The sequence below is a fragment of the Equus przewalskii genome, chromosome 29 (genome assembly GCF_037783145.1).
Source record: "Equus przewalskii isolate Varuska chromosome 29, EquPr2, whole genome shotgun sequence".
Lineage (NCBI taxonomy): Eukaryota > Metazoa > Chordata > Mammalia > Perissodactyla > Equidae > Equus > Equus przewalskii.
Genome location: NC_091859.1, coordinates 40,569,648 through 40,591,886, shown reverse-complemented (window position 1 = coordinate 40,591,886; position 22,239 = coordinate 40,569,648). Strand labels below are relative to the sequence as shown.

Sequence of the window (22,239 nt, the reverse complement as noted above, 5' to 3'; positions counted from 1 at the left end):
GGGGTCCTGCCCTCCTGGGGGAGATATTTTAGCTGGCATACCTGTTTTAGTTAATCCCTAGGCCTATATGACCCGGTCTCTTCCATTGAAAGAACAGTGATATTGAGCGCTATGTGCCGGCACCATCTTACAGTGATTTACTTGTTTTCACTCACTTCAGCCTCTCAGCACCCCTTTGAGGGAGACACTCTTATTATTCTCATTTGATCCTTGTTTGCTGAGGAAAGGGCGCATGGGGTTAAGTAACCAGCCCGAGGCTCCCAGCTGGTGAGTGCTGGAGCCAGGATTCAAACCCACTGCTCCAGGGCTGGCCCAGGGCTGAGCTGCCCGCGGTGTGCTAGCTGGGCCCCCTCTTAAAGATAAATGAAAGCCCTTCTGTGTTTACCCACCTCAGCTTCTATTAGTGTATTGAAGAAGCAATTTAATTAAAAATAGTGAACTCTTCATCTCCGTTAATGGAGGACTGTAATAATGCTAACCACTTCGAAAATTAGAGCATTTAATAGTCATTGATGTACTGCTCAACAACCAGAACTGATCAACAAGCACATAGTGTAGGTGAGGAACTGAGTGCCTGCCCCATGCTGGGCCCTGCCCTGGGCGCTTAGGCTGAACACAGAGACGAATAATGCAAGGTCCCTGCAACTGGTGAGCTCGCAGTCTGGAGTTTCACATAACAGCGATGACCAGCAAGTGCCTGAGAGTTGCAGAGGGCATGGTTTCCCAGGGGACCCCCCCACCCCCCACCGTTTGCTTTCGTCTTGACCATGTTCTGGGACCTGGAAGGAGAAGGAGAGCAGAGGGAGAGAGCCAGGAGTTGGCAGGGCTGGGCCTTGTGCCTGGCTGCAGAGGACAGCCATGGGAAGCAGGTCCTTCTCCTGCTAGAGAGAGGGACAGAATTATGAGAAGAAGGACTCCTTTAGATCTGCTCCAAGTCATGCATCCCAAGGAGCTGTGTGTGCTGCCTCCATGCACTGCCACCATCTCTCTAAGTGGGCCCAGGCACCCCAGTCACTCTCATTTAAATCAGATGTGGTTCACTTTTTATCACCCAGAAAGAATTCGTACCCTGCCTATTCACCCACTCTTATTCTTAGTGTTATTATTTGTAGCTCACAAGAGTTTATAAATAGAAAGTCTAAAAGAACTTCCAAAAAAATCTTAGAATTAATAATAGAATTTAAAAGGTGATTGGATACAAGGTCAATATGCAAAGATTGATAATATTTCTATAAGCTGCAACAAACAATTATAAAAGAATTTTTAAAAAATCTTTTCTGATAGTTTAAAAAATCAAATACCTATAAATATATCTAACAAAAATGTGCAAATTTCCTTACTGAAGACCACAAAGATTGCTTGTAGAAATAATACCAATCCTTCACAAGCTTTCAGAAAGTATAGGAGGAAGGAGTCCTTCTCAACTCTTTCTCTAAGACCAGTATTACCCTATTACCAAGGCCAGAAAAAGAGATCACAGGAGAAGGAAACCACAGACCAATACTCTTCATGAATATAACTGCAAAAATTCTCAAAAAAATATTAGTGAGCCAAATTCAGCAACATATAAAAAGGATTAAATACTATGACCATGTGGGATTTATCCTAGGATTGCAAGCTTGGTTTGACTTCCACAAAATCGATTAATGTAATACACAATATTAATAGAATTAAGGAAAAAACCATATGATCATCTCAATAGATTTAGAAAAAGTATTTGAAAAATCCAACACTCATTCACGATCACAATTGTCAACAAACCAGGAATAGAAGGGAAATTCCTTAACCTGACAAAGGGCATTTATGATAAAGCCACAGCTAACAGCATAGCTAATGGTAAAAAGACTGAATTCTTTCCCCCTAAGATCAGGAAAAATGCAAGAATGTCAGCTCTTGTTACTTCTTTGCAATATTGTACTAATGTTCTAGACAGTGAAATCAGGAAAGATAAGGAATAAGAGACATCTAGATTAAAAAGGAAGACATAAAACTGTCTTTCTTCACAGACAATGTGATCTTGTAATGGAAAATTCTGACAAATGCACACACAAACTGCTAGAACTAATAAATTACCTCATCAAGGTTGCAGGATATAAGATCAATATACAAAAGTCAGTTATATTTCTATAACTAGCAATGAACAATCTGAAAACAAAAGCAATTCCATTCATGATAACATCAAAAAACAAAATACCAGGAAGTAAATTTAGCAAAAGAAGTGCTAGACTTGTACACTGAAAATTACAAAACATTGTTAACAGAAACTAAAGAAAATGTAAATAAATGAAGAGACATTCTATGTTCATGGATTGGAAGACAATGCTATTAAGATGGCAGTTCTCCCCACTTTGGTCTGTAGATTCAAAGCAAACCCCATCAAAATCCCAGCTGGCTTTTTTGGTAGAAATTGAAAAACCGATCTTAGAATTCATATGGAAATACAAAGGTTGCAGAATAGCTAGAACAACCTTGGAAAAGAAGAATGAAGTTAGAGTACCTAAACTTCCAGATTTTGAGTCTTAGTAAAGCTAGAGTCATAAAGACACTGTCGTACTTGCATAAGGATAGACATATTGATCAATGGAACAGAACTGAGAGTGTGGAAATAAACCCTTATGTTTACGGTCAATTTATTTTTGACAAATTCAATGGGAGAAAGGAAAATTTTTTCAACAAATGATGCTGAGACAATTGGGTATCCCTATGCAAAAGGTGAATTACCTTATACCATATACAAAACTTAGCTAAAAATGGACCACAAACCTAAATATAAGAGCTAAACGAGAAAACTCTTAGAAGACAAATGTATACATCTTCGTGACCTTGTGTCGGGCAAAGATCTCTTAGATATGACACTAAAAGCATGCTCTGTTAAAAAAATCAATAATTGGGCTTATCAAAATGGAAAACTTTTGTGCTTCAAAAGATGCCATTAAGAGAGCAAAAAGACAGCCACACCCGGGGAGAACATGTGTGCAAATTATATATCTGGCAAAGGATTTGTATATAGAATATATAAGAATTCTCAGAACTCAATAAGAAGACGACTCAGTTTAAAAAATGGGCAAAAGATTTTAATAGACCTTTCGCCAAAGATGATATGAGAATGGCCAATGAGCACATGAAAAGATGCTCAACATTGTTAGACACTAGGAAGATGCAAATCAAAACCACAGTGAGAGGGGTTGGCCTGGTGGTGTAGGGGTTAAGTTCCTGGGTTCTGCTTTGACAGCCCAGGGTTCGTGGGTTCAAATCCTGGGTGTGAGCCTACACACCGTTCATCAAGCCATGCCATGGCGGCATCCCACATGCAAAACAGAGGAAGATTGGCATGGATGTTAGCTCAGGGACAATTTTCCTCAAGCAAAAAGAGGAAGATTGGTAAAAGATGTTAGCCAGGGCCAATTTTCCTCACAAAAGAATAAAAAGAAGGAAAAACCACGATGAGATCCCACTAGGATGGCTACAGTCAACCCACTTAGACAATAGTAAGTGTTGACGAGGATGTCAAGGTGGAACTCTCATACACTCCTGGTGGAAGTGTAAAATGGTACAGCTGCTGTGGAAAATGACGTGGTAGTTTCTTTAAATTTTAAACAGAAATTTACCACGTGATCCAGGAGTTCCACTCCTAGGTATCTGCCCAAGAAAAAAGAAAAACATACGTCCACACAAAGCCCTGTGTATAAATGTTCATAGCAATATTATTCATCATTTCCAAACTGGAAACAATGCAAATGTTCATCAACTTGTGACAAGATGAAATGTGGCATATCTGTACAATGGAATAAAACAGGAATAAAAGGGAACAAAATATGGATCCACGCTGCATTATGGATGAACCTCAAAAACATTATGCTAAATGACAGGAGCCAGATGCAAGACACATACAGATGCATATATTCTATGAGTCTATTTCCATGAAATATCCAGAGAAAAGCGAAAATAGAGAGACAGAAAATAGATTCGTTGCCTTAGGTTGGGGATGGAAATGGGGAGTGACTGCAAATGGGCACAAAAATTCTTTTCAAGATGATGAAAGTGTTCTGGAATTAGATAGTTGCACGATGCTGTAAATTTATTGAAAATCATAAAAAATTATTTGTCAGTGATTCCTATTTGGAGATTAAAATTTTGATTATCCCTCTCAAACCAAAAAGTAAGCATGCATATATCCTCTAAATTATTTAATTTTCTCCAGGACACTCTTATATCCTGTTCAGATTTTGGACCCCAAAGTACTAGTTGACATTTATACACTGCCTTATCACTTAATAAGCCCTTTTGTCGCATTGATATTCACAGTATCTCTCTATGAGGAGGTAGAGGTTCTTTATTTCTCCTGTCTTTCCAGTAAACAGTCTCTCTCAATTTTGATATTTAATTTACTTATTGGTAATTTTTTATTCTGGTGGAAGAATTCGCCTCATAGTATTTTGCTCATAATACGTTTTCTTTATGCAGTGTGGCTGAAATTTTTCTTGCTAAGTAATTGTCCATTTAGGTAATTGATGAGGTCGGGGGTAGTAAAAATAAGCATAAGTAATATTCTTAGTAAATTGGCAAGTTGTAATTGAATTGCCGGGAAGTTTTGTGCCCCATGTGGCTGAACCACGTAGCCCTCAGGTGGGGTGGGCAGAAGGAACTCTTCAAGCCGCCTGTGGCAGCCAGCATTTAGCCTGTCCCCACCAAGGGGTCAGCCCATGCCCACCACATGGGCCCCTTCCCCCTCTCCTGCCGCGTCCTGGTGGAGCACTGTAGGAACTGCACTTGAAAGTTCCGGCGTGCCCCACCCCCACTGCCCTGGGCACGCGCGCCAGGTCATGATCATCAGTTGAGGTAGTCTTGTTTCAAATCATAATTCTGTTTGGCCAAAGCTCACTCTTTATCAAATGATGCTAAATATAGATAATGCTTTTCCTTCCTTTTTTTAAAATTCCCTTATATACCCTCGCATGCTCAGCAACCTGATGGACAGATAACAGGGGAAGAATTGCGACGTATTCTAAATTGCATGGTTGTAAAAATAAGTGATTCGGAATTCAAAGAACTAATGCAAATACTTGACCCTGGAGGCACCGGCTGGGTCAACGTCAACACGTTGGGTGAACTGCTGGAAGAGAAGGCTGCGGTAGGTCTGATAATAACTGCATGTTTGATTTCCTATTTATGGCAGGAAACTTGAGTGTTCTGAGTAAAATAAGGGATGCTCATGAAATAGGCTTTAAATAAATAAATGACTTCACACTTTTCAGTTGAGTTAATTTTCATTTTAAGCAAGAGTCAGGGGTTGTTTGATTTTAACTTTTAGTCTCTAAGTCTTATTGCAGGCTGGTAGTTGCCGTCCTTGGATGGCATCCTTCATATGCAGGCTGTGGCTTCTTCTCACAGGGCTGCAACTCACTCCTCACGTGACGATGTCTACAAGAGGTGTGTCTGGGAATCACCCCTCTGGTTTGTCAGTATTTTTAGAGTTTTTATGTTAGTTCACCTTTTTAAAAAATAACTCCTTGTTGCTTCTAGTGACTGACACTTGCTTTAAGTATTTGTTTCTTTTGACCGAAAAGTTAACATAGTTTTCTATTAGAAATGCTTCCCTATTAGCATTTAAAAATTTTAAGAACTTTAAAAAATCAAATTAGTTTCAGATAATCATGCAATAGCATTAACAAATTCTTGTTGAAACGTCTGTTAAGGACTTCTTTTAATAGGTACAGATTAGCTTTTCATTGGAATATGATGATTTCCTGAGTGCCCACCTTGTGCAAGGTGATAACCGTGTCCTAAACCAACATCAGCTGGTCCTTCTTGAACTCTCATCAAACCCGAGTCCCAGAGCCCTTTCACACGCAGAAACGAATCACTGCACCTGTTCCACCTGTTCCTGAACTCCGCTGTGGGGCAGACCCTGTGTTGACTCTCGAGAACCCTTGCCTCTGACCATCACAGCAACCTGCACACAGTTTTTTTATTTAAAAACAAAAATACAGCCGTGTAAGCAGTCTGCTCTCCACGGGCCAGTGGCACAATCTTGGCTGAATATCCATCAGATCCTGTCACCTCCGTGCTTTCGGGACTGGTAGGATAAGGCAGACCTTCCCGACCTGCGTGACAAGGTGCTCTGTGGTCCAGCCTTGCTGCCTCTCTCACTGTCTTCTTGTCCTTGGGCCTCAGGCTCCCTCCTCCATCCTTGGCGTGTGCTGCAGCTCCCTCCAGGATTCCCTTCCTGCTTCTCTTGTCTGTGACGGGTCTCAATGCACCTGACGTCTTCCCAGAGACCCTCTCTGACATCTGTGATGCAGCCTATCTCGTGTCATTGACCCCACACACCTGTCGAGTCATGGTGTCACTTGTGTGTCCCTATGTGGTCATACCTCCATGGCACACTCACAGAGTGATTTGTTGAGTGAATAATTAATATAAGTGAATGAATTAGAAAACACAGAAAAACACACGAGTAGAAAAAAATAAAAATCACCACTAATTCTAAAATAGAGGAATTGTTAGAAACTCATACTTTTTGTATATTTTTCCAAACCTCTATACACACACACACACACACACAAACTTTCTGAGGGCAGTTTTATTGAGGTATAATTGATACGCAAAAACTGCAAGTATTGAATGTGTACAATTTGATGTGTTGTATACATACTTTCATATATGACAGCTATTTTATTTTAAAATGAGATCATATAATTTATGACTTTTTAGTCATTTACTAACATATTGTTAACACTTAATGTCAATAAAAATTCTGCTATATAATTTTAAAAGATACCGAGTGACTATTTCCCTGTTGCTATGACCTGGGTGTTCATGGCGTTTTCCTTTTATAAATTTCACTGCAATGAGTGTAGTGCTGCCTGCTTTGTGGCATCACTCTGTGATTATTTCTTTAGTATGAATTTCTAGAAATGGAATTATTGGGTCAAAGAACATATACTTTATTTTTTTAATTATTTAAATTATTTTAAAAGAGGAATATACATATAAAGTACAAAATGCAAAGGATGCAAAGGGAATACGGTGAAAAGCGAGTTTTCCTTCCAGCCCTGTGCCCTCACCACTCCCCAGAGCAGGCCCTGTCACTCTCGACTCTGTCAATAATCAAAGTGACTAATATTATCCCTTGTCAGCACTGGCGACTTGCTTCCTTTTCCATTTTTGCCATTCTGATCAGCAAACATGCTGTCTCATTATTCTTTTGCTTTGCATTTATTTAATTTCTAGGTGACAATTTTTTTTCAAGTTTATTGTACTTTTTGTTACATGTTGTTCTCCCCATTTCCAGAGGAGGATTAGAGGGCACACGCTCCTGCTCAAGGGCTCAAAGCTGTTAGTCCATCGGGGGCAAAGCTGACAGTCCACGTCCTCTGCCTGCAAAGCCCCTGCCGCCTTTCTGAGTGATTTGTGTTTATTTCCTTTCTCTTTCCCAATTAGACGGGAAAAACCTCCTCCTGTGCAGACACCAAGGCGCCTCTCCTCCTGGCTTGGGATTCAGTAAGTAACGCTTTCCCGCGTGGTCCCAGGTGCTCCCGCCCCAGCTTACAAACGTGCGGCTTGGTAGACATGTTTGTTTTCTGTGTTAGGTGGAAGAAATTGTTCATGACGCGATTACTAGGAACCTACAAGCTTTCTATAATATGCTACGGTCATATGACCTCGGAGACACAGGGCTCATTGGTCGAAATAATTTCAAGAAAATCCTGCGCATATTCTGCCCATTTTTAACGACTGAGCATTTAATAAAGTAAGTTTTTTGGTAACAGAATTAATTCATGTCATGTTTTTCATCAAGTCTTTGATAATTCTAAATCTTTTTCTATGTATGTGTGCAATATTAGTAGGTAAGATTGCTAATAGCTACTATTTATGGAGTCCTTACTAACAGTGAACGTCGGCTGAGAGTTTGGCGTATGCTACATGATTTAGTCCTCACACAGCCATACGAGGTAGCTCTTATTCCTTTCCACGGATAGGGAAACTGAGAGCTGGAGAAGTTAAGCACGTCCTCAAAGTCACACAGCTAGCGAGCAGTGGAGCCTGGCTTCCATCCCGAGTCTCCATGACCCTGGGCTCTTCATCCTCCTCCCGTTCGACCTCCCAGGTGTCTGGCTATGGTCAGCCATACTGTAAATGTAGCTTGAATTATATTTTTGTTTCACCTTAGTTTAAAACAATTTGTAACGGATGAACCGGAGCTGGGGAGCAGAGATACTAAGAGAAAGGAGAGAACAGTGTCTTGAAGGCCCCTGTGGGTCTCCTGCCACGTGTCTCTTTGACCCTGTGCACGTCTCACCTTGGGGCCTAGAGCCCGGTGGCTTCACTCTCTGCGGATGACTTTGAGAACCTGCCCTTCTGCAGAGGCTGATGCTCAAATGCCAGTGCCCAAACGCCCACTGTCCGCTCGGGCTCGCTGGACAGGACTCAGGCTGCACGGCCTCAGCAACTGTTTGGTCCAGGGTCCCCAGCGTGGGCAGTGACCTGGGAGACTACTCTAGGTGGAAATCCAGTCCACTCACAGGGGAGAAAGTTACTCTAATTCTCTTTCAGTCCTGCTGATTGCAATGTTACAAATTGTATCTGTGCCTTTTGTTGACGTGACAGTGATTTAAAGGGACCTGAGATACAACTGGTCTACTGGTAGCTGTTGGCCACCTGTGTCTCCTTTCTGTGGACGTTTGTGTTTCAGAGCCCATTTCTCCTCAGGTTGGTTTTTGTAGGAAAAGGAAGATTTTTCAGAAGAGGAGGGCGAGGCAGAGACTTGCTGAGCGGGAGAGGGTCACAGAGGGCCTGGTGTGCTCAGCTGCGCATTTGCGTTCATCCAAGTGTGTCAAATGTTTGCACAAAGATCAGTTTACTAGTGTGTTGACGAAACAGGCACGGGGAGAAACAAGTGACAGCAAGTCAAGAGAGAAGGTTCTAGAAAGAGCTCGGGGGAGAGGTAAGGGTCTGGGCTGAGGTTGAGGGGAGAGAAGCAAGAGGCCACGTTGACATCCCGTCTGCAGGGCCTTCGGTTGCTCATGGCCTTTGACGTGTGCAGTCACTCGAGGGGGGCCCAGCACTGATGGGCAGTCCACTTATTCCTGCACTTAGTCTTTCCCTCATTGAGTATCAGGGAGCGCCTACTGCATACCCGGTCCCACAAAATAGGTTTACAGGAATCCCATTATTTCCAGGGCAGTCAAATATGGAGGAAATAGATGCAGACAAACGTAGCGTGGCATATGAGCCCTATAGGAACTCATGCACAGGCTGGAAGAACACCGAGGAGGAGCGCTCCCCTATGCCGGGGAGATGGGGCAGGTGGCACCGCCTGTGAGGAGCTCCCTGGGGATGTGATGCGTGAGTCTGGAGAAGAAAGATCAGGGCATTTCAGGACACGGCATAGCAGGGAGAAGCCCAGAGGACTAGGGGTAGGTGGCACATTCAGGGAGTGGCAAGTCATGTGGGACTACTGGGCCAAGACGTTTTGTAGGAAGGAACAGTAGAGGGATGATGCCAAGGGTCAGGCAAGAATGACTGTGCACCTTACTGAGGAACTGGATTCATCTGGCAGGGCAGGAGTTCTCCACCAACATCTTAGAATCATCTGGAACGCCTTGAGAATCCGAATGCCCGTGCCCCGTCCACAGGCTGAGCGAGGCACTGTTATGTTAAAGTCCTTGCTGGCTCTGATCTGCAGCCACAGTTGAGAGGCACAGCGAGGGGGAGCCGGAGCCCGTGAGGTGGCTTTCAGTGGGGGCAGGTGACAGTTTCAGACTTGCACTTAGAACAGTCATTCTGGCTCCACACAGGGAGGAGGAAAAGGACGGGGGCCTGAAACGAGTAGTGGCAGTGCCCCCACGGAGGGGCGGCCGCTTTGTGGTAGTAGAGGGACAATAGTAGAGGTGGCCGCAGACGTGGAGGGGACGGAAAAGCAGGCAAGGGAGTCTCTGGTGACAGCCAGCGGCTGCTCAAGCAGCCGAGTGAGAGGCAGTGCCGTTGCCAGTTAGGAAACACAGGAAAAGTCAGCAAGTCAGGGTGAAGACACCCAAGGGAGACTCCAGGAGGGTGTGGGGCTCGGAGAGGAGTCTGGACGGAGATGCGATGCCGGAGTTGCAAGGCGTCTGGAGAATGTAGTGTTGAGAAAAGGGTTCTAGTGTATTGGTTGTGTCGGCAACTGGCTGTTTGAGATCCATTCGCCATGAGGTAGCCAGGCTTTGTCTGACCTGCAGCGTGATGGCGTTGAAACCCTGCTTAAAGCGCTTGGGCGTCCTGTTGCCATGAGGAAAACATCCGGAGCGTGGCTTCCCAGGCCCTCGTGGTCCTCGCACCTCTCCAGGGCTTGGGCTCTGCAGCCTGACTGGCTGGACTCACATCCCGGCTCGACCCTGGCCTAGCTGTGAACTTGGGCAGCTCACTTACCCGCTCCCAGCCTCTCCTTCCTCACTCAAATGACTCGCAAGAGTTGTGGGAAGCGCAGATGAGAGAGGGGACGTAGAGCCTCTCACGGGCGCCGAGTCGCAGGAAGTCCTCGTGGCCGTTTGCTGGGGCTGTTCCGCTGGTCTCCGCTCAGCTGGACCGGACTGCTTCCTATTAAAACTCTGAGCTCTGTCTTGCCCCTGGGCTTTCAGATGATCCGTGTCCTCAGTTCTGAATGAGCAGCCTCCCGGCCGCTTGAAGCTCCATGCGGTGGGGCTGGTTCTGGTTTGTTCAGAGCTGCAGCACAGTGCTCGGTGCGTAGTAGCATAAGTATTTGTTGAAGCGGTTATGATCACCGTGAATACTTACCGAGCAAGCATGGCTTCAGAGCTCGTGCTCTGCCCCCGCGTCGTGTGTAAGCCGCCAGTGTGCCGTCCTGGGCCTGTTTTGCTGCTGTGGCTTGTTGAGCACAGGCGCACGCAGCCTGCCAGCCCCAGGGCCAGGAGCTCTACGTGCATCCTCCTCCTCGATCTTTACAGCAGTCCTCTGAGGTCGGAACTTTTATCGTGTGCATTTTGCAGATGAGGAGACTGAGCACAGAAAGGGAAAGTGCCCCAGGTCAGCGGTTCGCAACCCTTTTAGACTCTCAAAAATTATCGAGGACTGCAAGAGTTTTTGTCACATGGAGTATATCTACTGGAGTTTACTTTATTAGAAAGTAATACTCAGACAGTTAAACACTGTTACTGCAGAAAACAAAAGTGTGCTTCCTTGTTGTGTTTCCCTGTAGGCTCAAGGAAAACTTTGGGATTTCAAAATAATGATTTATTGGGTGGTAATGAGGGTACAGAAATGACAGCAGGTATAACCAAGGGTAGCCAGTAATGAGCTAATAAAGTGCAGCAAAGAAGCTGTTAATCCCTGAAAACTCACTCCAGCTCCTCATTTATATCTTAAACGTTTCCACAGCCTTAGAAAATGTGAGGGAGCCAGCCTACACGGGCACGCCTCCCATCGGGGGTCAGAGAGAGGGGTGATCATGCGCTGTGTACTCAGACTTCGAGAAGTCCACTGCTCATGCGAGAGACTGATGGGGGAAAAGACAGATGATCTTAGTATTAATACTGACATGATTTTGGCCCCACTAGTGCCCTGGAAGCGTCCGCAGAGGCACCCGCGTGTGCGCGCCTCCAGTCCTGGAGCTGTGAAGTCACAGAGCTCACATTCGCCCCCAGGCCGGCCGGTCCCAGGGCCCACGCCCATGACTACTGTGCTCTGTTGCCTTGTGCGTTTTAATGAACATGCAGCATTTTGTTCTGGGCCTCAGGCTCCACCAAGTTTACAACAATGACCATGTGCAACTTTTATGATGAGAAAAATATTAAATGAAATGTTGGCAAAGAAATAGATCCTGCCATATTAGTGGTTTCCTACATTTTTCTAAAATATTTGCATGTGCCAAAATTCCAATACAAGTACTTCCATAAGGGTTGAGAACAACGAAGCTGGAGCACGTTACCCTTTCTGGACTCAGTACGTAATATAAGGACTACCAAAATTTCCAATTAAAGTAATTTTTTTCTGTTTTTACATTTGTTATATCTGTATTGCAATATTCTTTACAAACAACAAACTGCATGTATTTAAATGATACAATTTGAGGAAATCCATCGTGTGTATGCATCCATGAAACCCTCACAAGCTGTCAATCAAAACGTCAAACATTTTCATCAGCCCCCAAAGCTTCCTTGTGCCCTTTTGCAATTCATCTCTTCCACCCTCCTAGCAACTGCTGATCTGCTCTGTCACTACAGATTGCTTTGCATTTTCCAGGATTTTATAGAAATGAAAGCATACAAGATGTTCTCCTCTTTGTCAGGCTTTATTCATCAGGCATAATGATTTTGAGATGCGGTCATGTTGTTAGGTGTAGCCACAGTTGGTTCCTTTTCATTGCTGAGTAGAATTCCATCGGATGGCCTTGCCACGGATGGTGGGATCCATTCATCTCTTGATGGACATTTGGTCTGTTTCCATTTTTTGACTGTTACAAATGCAGCTGTACATATTGTACAAGTCTTTGTGCAGACATCCATTTTTATTTCTCTGGGGTAGATGCCTAGGGGTGGAATGTCTCGTTCCTCTGGTAAATGTAGACTCAATTGCGAAACTGTCTTCGACCGTGGCCACGCCGTTTTACACCCACCAGCAGTGGATGAGGCGGGAGGAACGCGCATCCTCGTCAGTGCTTGGTGGGGGTCCGTCTTTCTAATTTTAGCCATTCTAATGGGGGTGTTCTAATTATTTTGAAAATCCAGACTCTGCAGTAAGTTTCACGATATGGCTTCGGGGAGAATCCTTTACAAGAAACTTTTGACATGCCTAGGAATTAAAGGCCCGCCTGCCATCTCTCCAGTTCTTGTTCCAAAGGATCAGCTGTCAAGGGAACAACCTCAGAAAGAGGAAGAGCAGCAGCCGGATCTTTCTGAGAGGTAAAAGGAAAACAAACCGAGAGCACCTATGAAAACCACGTGCTGTTGCGGAAGGGGTAGTGAGTAAATATTTGTTGACTAAATGAGTATTTTAATATTTTATTATTTTGATAAGAAAGATGGCAAACTGTAAATACAGTGACTAGAGTTGGGGAGTTTTAGAGCGAGCAGAGATCTGAGGAATTATTCAGTCGACCTGTTAGTTTAGAGACGACAACACTGAGGTCTGAGAGCTTTGGGGACTTGCCTCAGGTTCCGCACAAACTTTGTGGCCATCCCGGGTCAAGAATCCCGGACTGCCTGCCACTCAACTGCTACACACCCGTATGCACATTTATTCTTTTCCAGAAACCTAGATTCCTTATCACTGTGTAGTATTTATTGCAAAATACACCCGTTAAACTGCTTAACATTTTCTAACGTGAATGATAGAATTATTAAAATGATTGCCAAATTGAATTGTCACAATAAAACATACTTAGTCAATCTATTAAAAATCGGGCTGATGAATATGCTAGCTCTTCTTCGTTTTGAAAAATATAGGTTTAGTCAAATGAAAAGATATTATTTTAACTTGCTTGTTCGTGGCTTGTAATAAATCCATAAGGAAAGGTGAAATGGAGAGCTACGCAGCAGACTTCACTTTGTCATAGCCCTTTTTAGAAGTTCTTAAGCAGAGGGTGATGGGGTATTTTAATGCTGTGCTAATGGAATTTGAATATCTGGGCATTTCAGTAGTAGCTGCCTTATAAATGGGCAGAAAATGGTATTTTAAGAGAAAGGTTAAATATTCATGATGAGATATGCCGGCCTTCTCGAACTGGTGAAAGAAATAATGGCAGTTAAGCATTTCATAAAATGTGGGCATTCCTGGGGAGCCCCTAAAGTTGACAGAAGCTGCAGGAAAGGAGTCAGAGTCCGCTATCAGTGACTCCCTCGTGGCTGTTCTCCCCTCAAAATGGGGCCCAAGAGACTTCTGGAAAGCTGAAGAAATCATTGTTCTCCTGTCATGCGTACGCTCTCACACCCACACACAGCACAGCACCTCCCCCGAAATGTATATTTTATTAATCTACTTGGAATGATGGTGGACCTGCTTCCTGCCCATGGATGTTCGATGACTTCTTTGATCTCGTTACCACCAAACAGCCTGTTTAATTTAAAGCTTCAGAATGGGCTCTGACTTTTAATTTTCCAGTTCACAAAAATACCCTGTTTCAGCATGGCTGCCCAGTCACACGCCATGTTCGGGCAGCTCAGAGCACAGTGGAGGCCCTAGCACAGGGACAGCCCGTGTCCTCTTCCTGAGTGCCCCACCCCGCCTGCCCCCACACGCTGGCACCGCAGGAAGAGCTTTGACCAGACGCAGAGCTGCTGACCTGCAGTTCTGGCTCCGGAACCTACAACCAGTCCCCAGGCCACTCCATCTGTCTGAGCGTCTTGTTCCTCGTCTGAGAAGCGGGGGTGGTAATCGTCGTGGTGGGGTGTGGCGTGTGGCGTGGGGGTCCTCTAGACCTGTGGTGAGGTCTGCAGGAAGTGCCCCGCTGCAGCTGAACACCTGCTCGTGATTTCAGAGCCAAGCCCGCTGAGAGCGAAATCACCGCGACCAGGAAGATGGCCAAGGAGGAGGTGATCGAAAAACTCAAAAGCTGCATACGGCGGCAGGACCCAGTGTTCAGAAGGCGATTTCTTGACGTCAGCAAGGAACTTCATCGCAAAATTAATGCGCATGACTTCAAGAAGGTAAGAGAATGGGTTTCTCTGTGTTTCTGTCTCTCCTGAAGAAGTTCGGTTGTTTTATTACTAACATGTGCTAAAGGATAGCCGGGAAGTTTTCAGGAAGCGTCTGTTCCCAGGCAGAGCAGATCCACTTCTAGGCATCTTTCAGCACTTTGAAAGGATTCTTTTGGCCAAAAATGTCTTTGGCAACTTTCTTAAGAGAATATTTTTGATGTGGATGTGGCCAGTTTTTGATCCTTAAGCTTTCAAAACAACAGATTCATCAATGCCTTGTTTGGTCGTCCACTGGGGAGCTGGCTTGTGCATCGTGGGGCCGAATGGGGGTGGAATGAAAGCAGCGCGGACCCCTCTCTGCCAGTGAGGCGTCCCTGTGATGCTGCGATAGCACAGCTGTGGTTTGTTCCTTGAGACGGAGGCAAAAATCTGGGAGTGAAATCTGGGACGCTCAGAGCGCTGATTTGCATGTGCTTATGGGAAGGGGTGAGCGTCTGCCAGAAAGGACACAGGCTTCTCGGGAATTCATTTAAATGATTGCTTAAAATTCCTATTATGATCCCTCTAGTAATCATCTTCAGTTATTTTTAAGGAAAGCATTTCAGCTAATGTGTAGCAGTGTCCATGTGGACAAATTCAGAAGAAGGCAATGAAATATATTTCCAAGAAGAGAATAATTGTATTAGTAGCTGCTGTTTGTCTAGTGCCTGCCCCCATGCCAGGTGCTGTCATAGGCTCCGATCGTGTCTTGTGTCCAAGCCTGCTGACAGCAGCCCCCTGGAGGACAGCTGGAGGAGGGGGCGGGGCTTGAGGCACAGAGGTGGGATCAGATAGCTATCGAGACTGTCCGGAGCCTGCTCTCCCCAACAGAGCGAAATAGAAGGTGTGCAGGACCCGATGCTGTGTGAGCGTGTGGGGCGTGGTGAGGAAGATGGATTCAAGAAATACTTAGGAATAAGAGTTCGGGAGTAAGGGAGAGGAAAGGCTCAAGGATGGTTCCCAGGTTTCTGGTTTGGGGAACCAGGTGGCTGATAATTAGTCACTGATGACTCTGATGAGAGCAATTTCTGTGGAGTGAATGAGGGTAAGTGGGTGCGAATCATCTAACTCTCCCAGGGCACCTTGTCCTAGGTTCTGGTTCCCCCCCAGTCACCTGGCACCAGTCCTGACCCTTAGTACGTAATAGTCTCCAACGATCACGGTGCTCGGCGTTCTTGATTCAGAGTCAGTTCATGGGTTCACAGAAACTAAGAACCAACCTTAGTCTGCCTCTGAGTTTTCAGAGAGGGGAACCGGTTACCTTAGAGAAGAGCAGTAGGTGGTGGCACAGCAGGGACTGACACCCATGACTGGTGACTCCGAGGACCGCTTCCTGCCCCTGCTCACCTGAGAACACCTTTAGGTCCATGAGCTCAGCTGCAGGTTCTTCCATCTTTCAGCTTTATCTGCCGTCGACCAGCCAGTGACTCCCTCGTTTACATCTCTGGGTCGCGTCCCAGACCGCTCTCCTGAAGCTTCAGGCTCAGGTACCCACCTGCCTACTGGACTTCTCCAGGCGGGTGTCGGAGAGATGCCCACATTCTCACCAAAGCCGTTCTGCCCCAGCCTTTCTGTTCTCAGTCGAGGACAACCTCTTTTCCAATCCTCAGGGCTAAAACCTGGGCGTCTTTCTTGACTCTCTTCTTTCTTTACACCCACATCCAATACATCAATAGAGCCTGTTGGCCCTTTTGAAAATCATCCCAGAACACGATGACGCCCCCCCACCACCCCTGCTTCCAACCGTCACCTCTTGCCGGTTGTTACCGCAGCCTCCTCCTGGTCTCCTGCTCCCGGCCTTGCCCCACCACCATTTATTCTCAACCCGGCGCCAGAGCGACCCTCCATGAGTCAGTCAGAGCGGGCCACTCCTGCTCAGAGCTCTCCAGTGGCTCCTCACCTTACTCGAATGAAAACCAGAGCCCTGGAAAGGCCTAGAGGGCCCCACATGACCCAACCACCCATCACCTCTCTGGCTTCAAGTCTCGCCACCCTCCACCTTGCTTAGCACACTGCAGCCACACCGGCCCCCAGCTCTTCCTCAGACACAGGTCACTCCCACCTTTGCACTGGCCGTCCCCTCTGTCTGGAATGCTGTTCCTCCCATATCTGCCTGGCTGTCCAGTCACCTCCTTCAAGCCTTTGTCCAATGGCACTTCTCCCACTGAGGGACCCTGAGAGCCCCATGGCAAATCCAACCTGCCCTCCTGCCTTACCTCCTTTACTTGAGTCTTCTTCGGCAGCATCATCTCCTTAGCCATAGGTATCGTATTTGTAAGCCTTTTGTTTGTTTCCTTATCTTGCTAGTTTCTTGTTTTCCTCCATTAAAACATGTGCTCCAAAGGTAGACATTTTTATCTCTTTTGGACAGTGCTGCATCCCAAGGGCTTGACACTTAGTAGGGCCAGTAAGCGTTTGTTGAATGAATAGATGAATTTGAGCAGTAACTAGAATGCCCAGTGGAGCCCTGAATGGATGCCATGATAGATGGATGAGGGCTGAGGGAAGCGGGGTTTCAGAAGCCCACTGGGATTCCTAGACATGAAGCTGGTTGCCACACCTGTCCGTGGCAGAGCCCCAGACCCACCCTAGCCCCTTCCCTGCCCCTGAGTTTCTCTGCACTGGGGACGACCTTGAGGGGCAGCTCCTTGAACAGATGTTCTTCTGCTTGCTTCCCTGCGGCACCTGCGTGCCTCTTCCTCTCCCCGTTTCCTGGCTTCCTGGAGACTTCCCTGCCTCCCGGAGACGTGCGCCTGGGAAGGGGCAAAGGGAGAAGGAAGCCACGAAAGACCCACATGCCAGGAGAGAAGTTCGTTGTTTTAACATGGAAATTAATGACCGATTCACTGTGAACCCAATTAGGCAGATTATCCTCTGGTTTCCCTCCAAGTGACTTGCTGGGTTTAACCTTTGGGAAGCATCCTGTCGTGACCAGCCCTTTAGCTGGAAGGTCCCCAACTGTGGGGTGATTTAAACAGTCTGCTAGGGACCTGGGTTTGAACATCATAAGCTGGTAACTTCAAGGCATCATGTCAATGTAAATTGTCCTTGTTAACTGGAGAGATTGTTCACAGATCAGGATAATCCTCCTGCCAGTGCAGTCAGAGCTAGAAAATCACGGGCCTATTCTGTAGGAAGAAAGAATTCAGGTCAGACCTAATGCGGGGCGCCCAGATGAGAAAGGTCGGGAAGGTTGGCCTTCGGCGCCAGGAAGAGCTTGGAGCCCACTTCTCTAGAGATCTGTAGCGTGATGACAACGGTAGTGATTCTGTGATGGAATCAAGATGAGGCTGTGACTGTCACTGCAGCTCCCACTCATTGAGCCCCTCAGTGATCAGGGGCTGTGGACATGGCTTCACGGATGCCGCTCCTCATCCTCACGGGAGCCCCGCGAGGTAGAGGTTCCGTGATGCCCGTTTCACAAGCGAGGAGACCAAGGCTTAGCAGTTATGGCAGTGGCTCCGCGTTGCTCAGTTGGGAAGCTGTTCAGGCCCTTGGGTTTGAACCCACGTCTGTCTGTAGCAGCCTCAGGCCCTTCGCCGGGTGTAATACAGGCAGCTGGGCGTAGTGTAGGCTGGCTGGGTGTAACTCATGGCAACTCGAGGTTGTATCCGGCCTCAGAGTTTTGTGAGAAGGACACTAATTTTGATAGGAACGCCCCTGTTCCTGTCACTTTGGTTGTGGATATGCAACGTTCTTGCCCTCCTCTTCCCCCAAACCTGTATCACCCCCGTTAGGATAGTGACTGGTTGCAGAGTTCCATCCCGGGGGAAGTGGGAGAGGAGCTCTAGGTCGCATATATCCGCGTGCCCAATTATGCGTGCACACAGTTGTTCGCCATTTGAACGTAGGCCCTCTTGGCCGCTGTCCTGGCTGCCTTGGCCTCTAAATCAGAAGCGCTAATTATTTATTCTCACCAGCGTCGCCTTCCCGGTGGCAGGGCGGAAGGTGGTTGGCTACACACGTGTGATGAAGGAGAAGTGTAAGAATGGAACCCAGAGCTCAGTGGGACCTCAGGGTCCTCAAATCTGTCGAGGCCCCACAGTGTCCCCGCAGGACGCTGTGACTTGTTTTCACCACTGCGGTCAGGAAGGTTCTGTCTACTAGACAAGGTCTGTTTGCTGATGAACACTCTGTCTTCCCCCCGTTGTCGCTCTTTAATGTAAGCGACATGAGAGTCCCTGATTATGTGAGACAACCAGGCAGCACACTGAGCTGGCAGTCCTGACCAAGGCCGAGCCTTTGGGGTTTTGGTGACTCAGTGCACTTTTCGTGGTTCAACGCGTCATTTCCACTGGGGAGTGGGGGAGGGAACTCTTCTTTCTGGAACTGTGCCAGACCTGCTCCGGTATTTTGCATCATACCTTAAATCCTTTCTCGCAACAACCCTGTAAGCCGTGTGCTTTCTCCCAGGAAATCCTCCTCTCCCAGTTCGTTGCTCTGGCCACTGTGCCACATAGCCTGTGACTTTGGTATATTTTGAATGTGTCATTTTATTTAAATAATGAGTCAAGAACTGGTGGTGTTGCAGAAAAACTGTTTTTGAACTTTAGAGTGGTTTTGAATCTTTATGTTTCTTCCCTAGATACTTTTTCTTGTCCTCTCCCTCTCCTTTATGTGCTGTTAGCAGCAAACCCCCAAAAACAGTATCTTTAATAAGAGAGAGGGGTGTTTTCCTCTCTTGTAACAAGGAGTTCAGAAGTTGTCTGTTCAAGGCCCATGCGGCAGCTCTCTGCTGTCTTCAGAGACCCAGACTGTTTCTAGCTTTCTACTCTTTCAGTCTCGTCCTCATGCATGCAAGGTAGCTGCTGGAGCACCAGCCAACACACACGTTTCAGGCATAAAGAAGGGGAAAGATGAAGGGCAAAAGGCTTGAGCCAGACAAATCTTTCTTTTTTAGAGGGCTTTTCTGAAAGCTTCCCCTGGCACCTTACATTTTACATTCTACTTACATTTTATTGATCAGGACTATGCTATTTGGAGATAGATAGATAGATATGTATAAAATATATATGATTTTTGGCTGGGTACATTACTACCTCCAGAAAAAGTAAGGTTCTGTTCCTATGGGAGAAGGAGAGAATATAAATATATATTAGGCAGGCAAATATATAACCATCTCTGCCATCCTTTCTCTCAGTAAACGTTTCGAGGGGCCTGTTGCACACCTATAGGACTAAGCCACATGGGGAACATGAATAAAGCAGAAGTTTCATTGCCTGGGGCCAGTAACCCATGGGGAACATGAAATGATGAAACACCCGAGGACACATGAGTCAAAATTAGTCTAATTGAGTAATTAGACTAATTGGGCTATTGCATCCATCAGGAACCTGAGGGCCGCTTTACCATCCAAGCCCCCTGTAATCGGCTGCTTCCGGTGGGAAATTGTTATTCTTCATCCTCTGTAAACACACTGAGCGCTGTTTGGCTCACCTTTATTCCTAGTCCCACGTCCCGAGTCCCGGCTGAGGCCTCTGGAGACAGACGCGGGGCTGCAGGGCCGCTCAGCAGACTTGCAGAGCCCTGGAGCCACGGCCTAGGGGAGCGGCAGTCGCTGACAGCCCACCCCAGAGCCCCGACTTCTGGCGCCCTCAGCTCTGTGCTCCCTGGCTGCTCGAAGGCAAGGACGCCTCGCCTTGTTTGGCAGGAGCGAGTGGCCCTTCTTCCTGCCCTCGGGACGCCTCATGTCCCCTGGCGCTGGTCAGACACACGCCCCCTTCCACCTCTCTGCCATCACTTCCTGCTCACATGCAGTCTTGCCCACCTAGGGCGGGGACCAGGACGTAGCCCAAGCCGCACGGACACTGCGGAGCCTCTCCCAGCCCTTGGCTGTGGATGAGCGCAGCAAATGACTGCGGTGACTCTGGGCGAAGTTGGTTTTTTAAAAAGTCAAGTATTCGATATTTTCATTCACCTGCTTTTAAATCTTCCCTTGGGAAGCATACAATTTTGGTAAATAAAACAGACATTTTTTAAAAACTCTTCATTATGTGTTAGGGTCAGTTTTGTGAGGGGAAAAACACGAAAACAAGGGGGGCAATAAGAGGGACAAACAGACACTGTTGTAATGAGAGACACACAGGTGCGTCCACACAGGGCAGAGCCCAGAGAGAGCGCGAGGCCTGTACGGGGTCATGTCCCCCCTCGCCCTTTTAGGGCAAGGCTTTCAACGTCGTGATGAAACATCCCGCGTGTCGCCCACTGTCGCACAGAGAGGAGTTCTCGAGGCTGGCTCTGCGGCCTCCTCGCACTCAGCGCGGAGCCCAGGTTCCCGTCCTTGTGCGGGGGTATGGCTCAGCTGAGAAACGCTCGGGGAGAACGGAAGAAGGGCCTGTTCTTGAGGACGGGCGGGGGTAGGACGCGTGGACTCAGCTCGTGAGCTTCCTGACCTCACAGCATCCTAAGGAGGCGACGGTGTGTTCTACGTCCCTTACGTCTTACGTGGTCCAAGCCCCACAAAAACATCAAAAGTATATATTTATGTCTCTTTCTTCTGGTCAGAACCCTCTGCCAGAGGCCAAAGCTGGATTCTCTCAGCACCCGGCTGTGCCCAACTGGCCGACCCTCAGGGCGGAGCAGCTGCAGACCCTCGGGCGCCAGTGACCTCGTCTCTAGGGCTTCCCAATGTTGCCTTCGTGTTCTCGGGGCCTCTCTCCCAGCTGGGCCTCGGTCTTCTAAGAGCCACGGTCTGGGGACTTGCGTTGTGCTTTTCAGAGGTTCCATTTTAGGTCTTTAGGCTCCAGCCCCGAGCAGGTCCAGAGGTCGGCACGTCTGCAAGGGGACACCAGGCACCCCTTGAGCCTGCCCCCTCAGTCTCCAGTTTGGCCTTTCAGTGCCGCATAACCAGCGAAAGCTCTGCTGGAGCGGCCCTCTGCCCGGCCCAAACCTATTTCTCAGTCTGAAGTCCCCTCCCAGAGTCGTCTGCCACTCCCAGGGAAAGCGCAGTTGCGTGGCCTCAGTTGGCCTCTGACGAGTCCTTCCCGCTTTGGGGTCTCAGTCCTTCAGATCTCAGGGCTTCCTCGGCTCTCCCGTGCCTCATGACTATTTGGTAATTGATTGGGCTTTTCTGGTTTTCCTTGGGAATGTTTGCTTGCTGTGAACTACTCCATCCTATCCAGAAGCAGAAGTTGAGATCTGTCAGTTTTATTAGTCTTTTCAAAGTAACAACTTTATTTCTATTTTTTTCTTGTATATCCATTTTACATGAATTTATTCCTGCAGTTACCTTGACTATTTTCTTCCTTCTCCTTGGTTGGGATTTATTTTCTTTTTCTGATTTCTTGAGATGTGACGTTGGACCGTTGCTTGCAGCCTCTGTGTCTCTAATACATGAATTGATGGCTACACATTGCCCTCCAGGTGCAGATCTAGCCCCACCACAGACGTTTTGTTATATCGTATTTCCATAATCATCCAGTGCAAAATATTCTATAATTTCCCTTCTGTTTGCTTCTCTTCCCCGTGGTTTATTTAACAAGTATATTGTTTAAGTTCCAAACAGTTGGGATTTTCTAGTTTACCTTTTATTGTCGATTTTAAAGTTGATTCCACTGTGATCAGAGAA

At 46.8% G+C, this 22,239-nt stretch overlaps 1 protein-coding gene across 6 annotated transcripts in view; it reads left to right on the top strand.

The window, feature by feature from the left end:
* The window catches only part of EFCAB6 (EF-hand calcium binding domain 6), a 231,704-nt gene that overhangs the window by 110,475 nt on the left and 98,990 nt on the right, over positions 1 to 22,239 (top strand). For 3 of the 6 annotated variants that reach the window (XM_070600030.1, XM_070600028.1, XM_070600031.1), the window contains exons 14-18: positions 4,964 to 5,131; positions 7,444 to 7,503; positions 7,593 to 7,753; positions 12,726 to 12,899; positions 14,474 to 14,642. In XM_070600030.1, coding sequence (XP_070456131.1) covers positions 4,964 to 5,131; positions 7,444 to 7,503; positions 7,593 to 7,753; positions 12,726 to 12,899; positions 14,474 to 14,642 — 732 coding nt within the window. The remainder of the gene's footprint in view (positions 1 to 4,963; positions 5,132 to 7,443; positions 7,504 to 7,592; positions 7,754 to 12,725; positions 12,900 to 14,473; positions 14,643 to 22,239) is intronic. The other 3 variants (XM_070600034.1, XM_070600033.1, XM_070600032.1) reach the window with 1 other exon arrangement.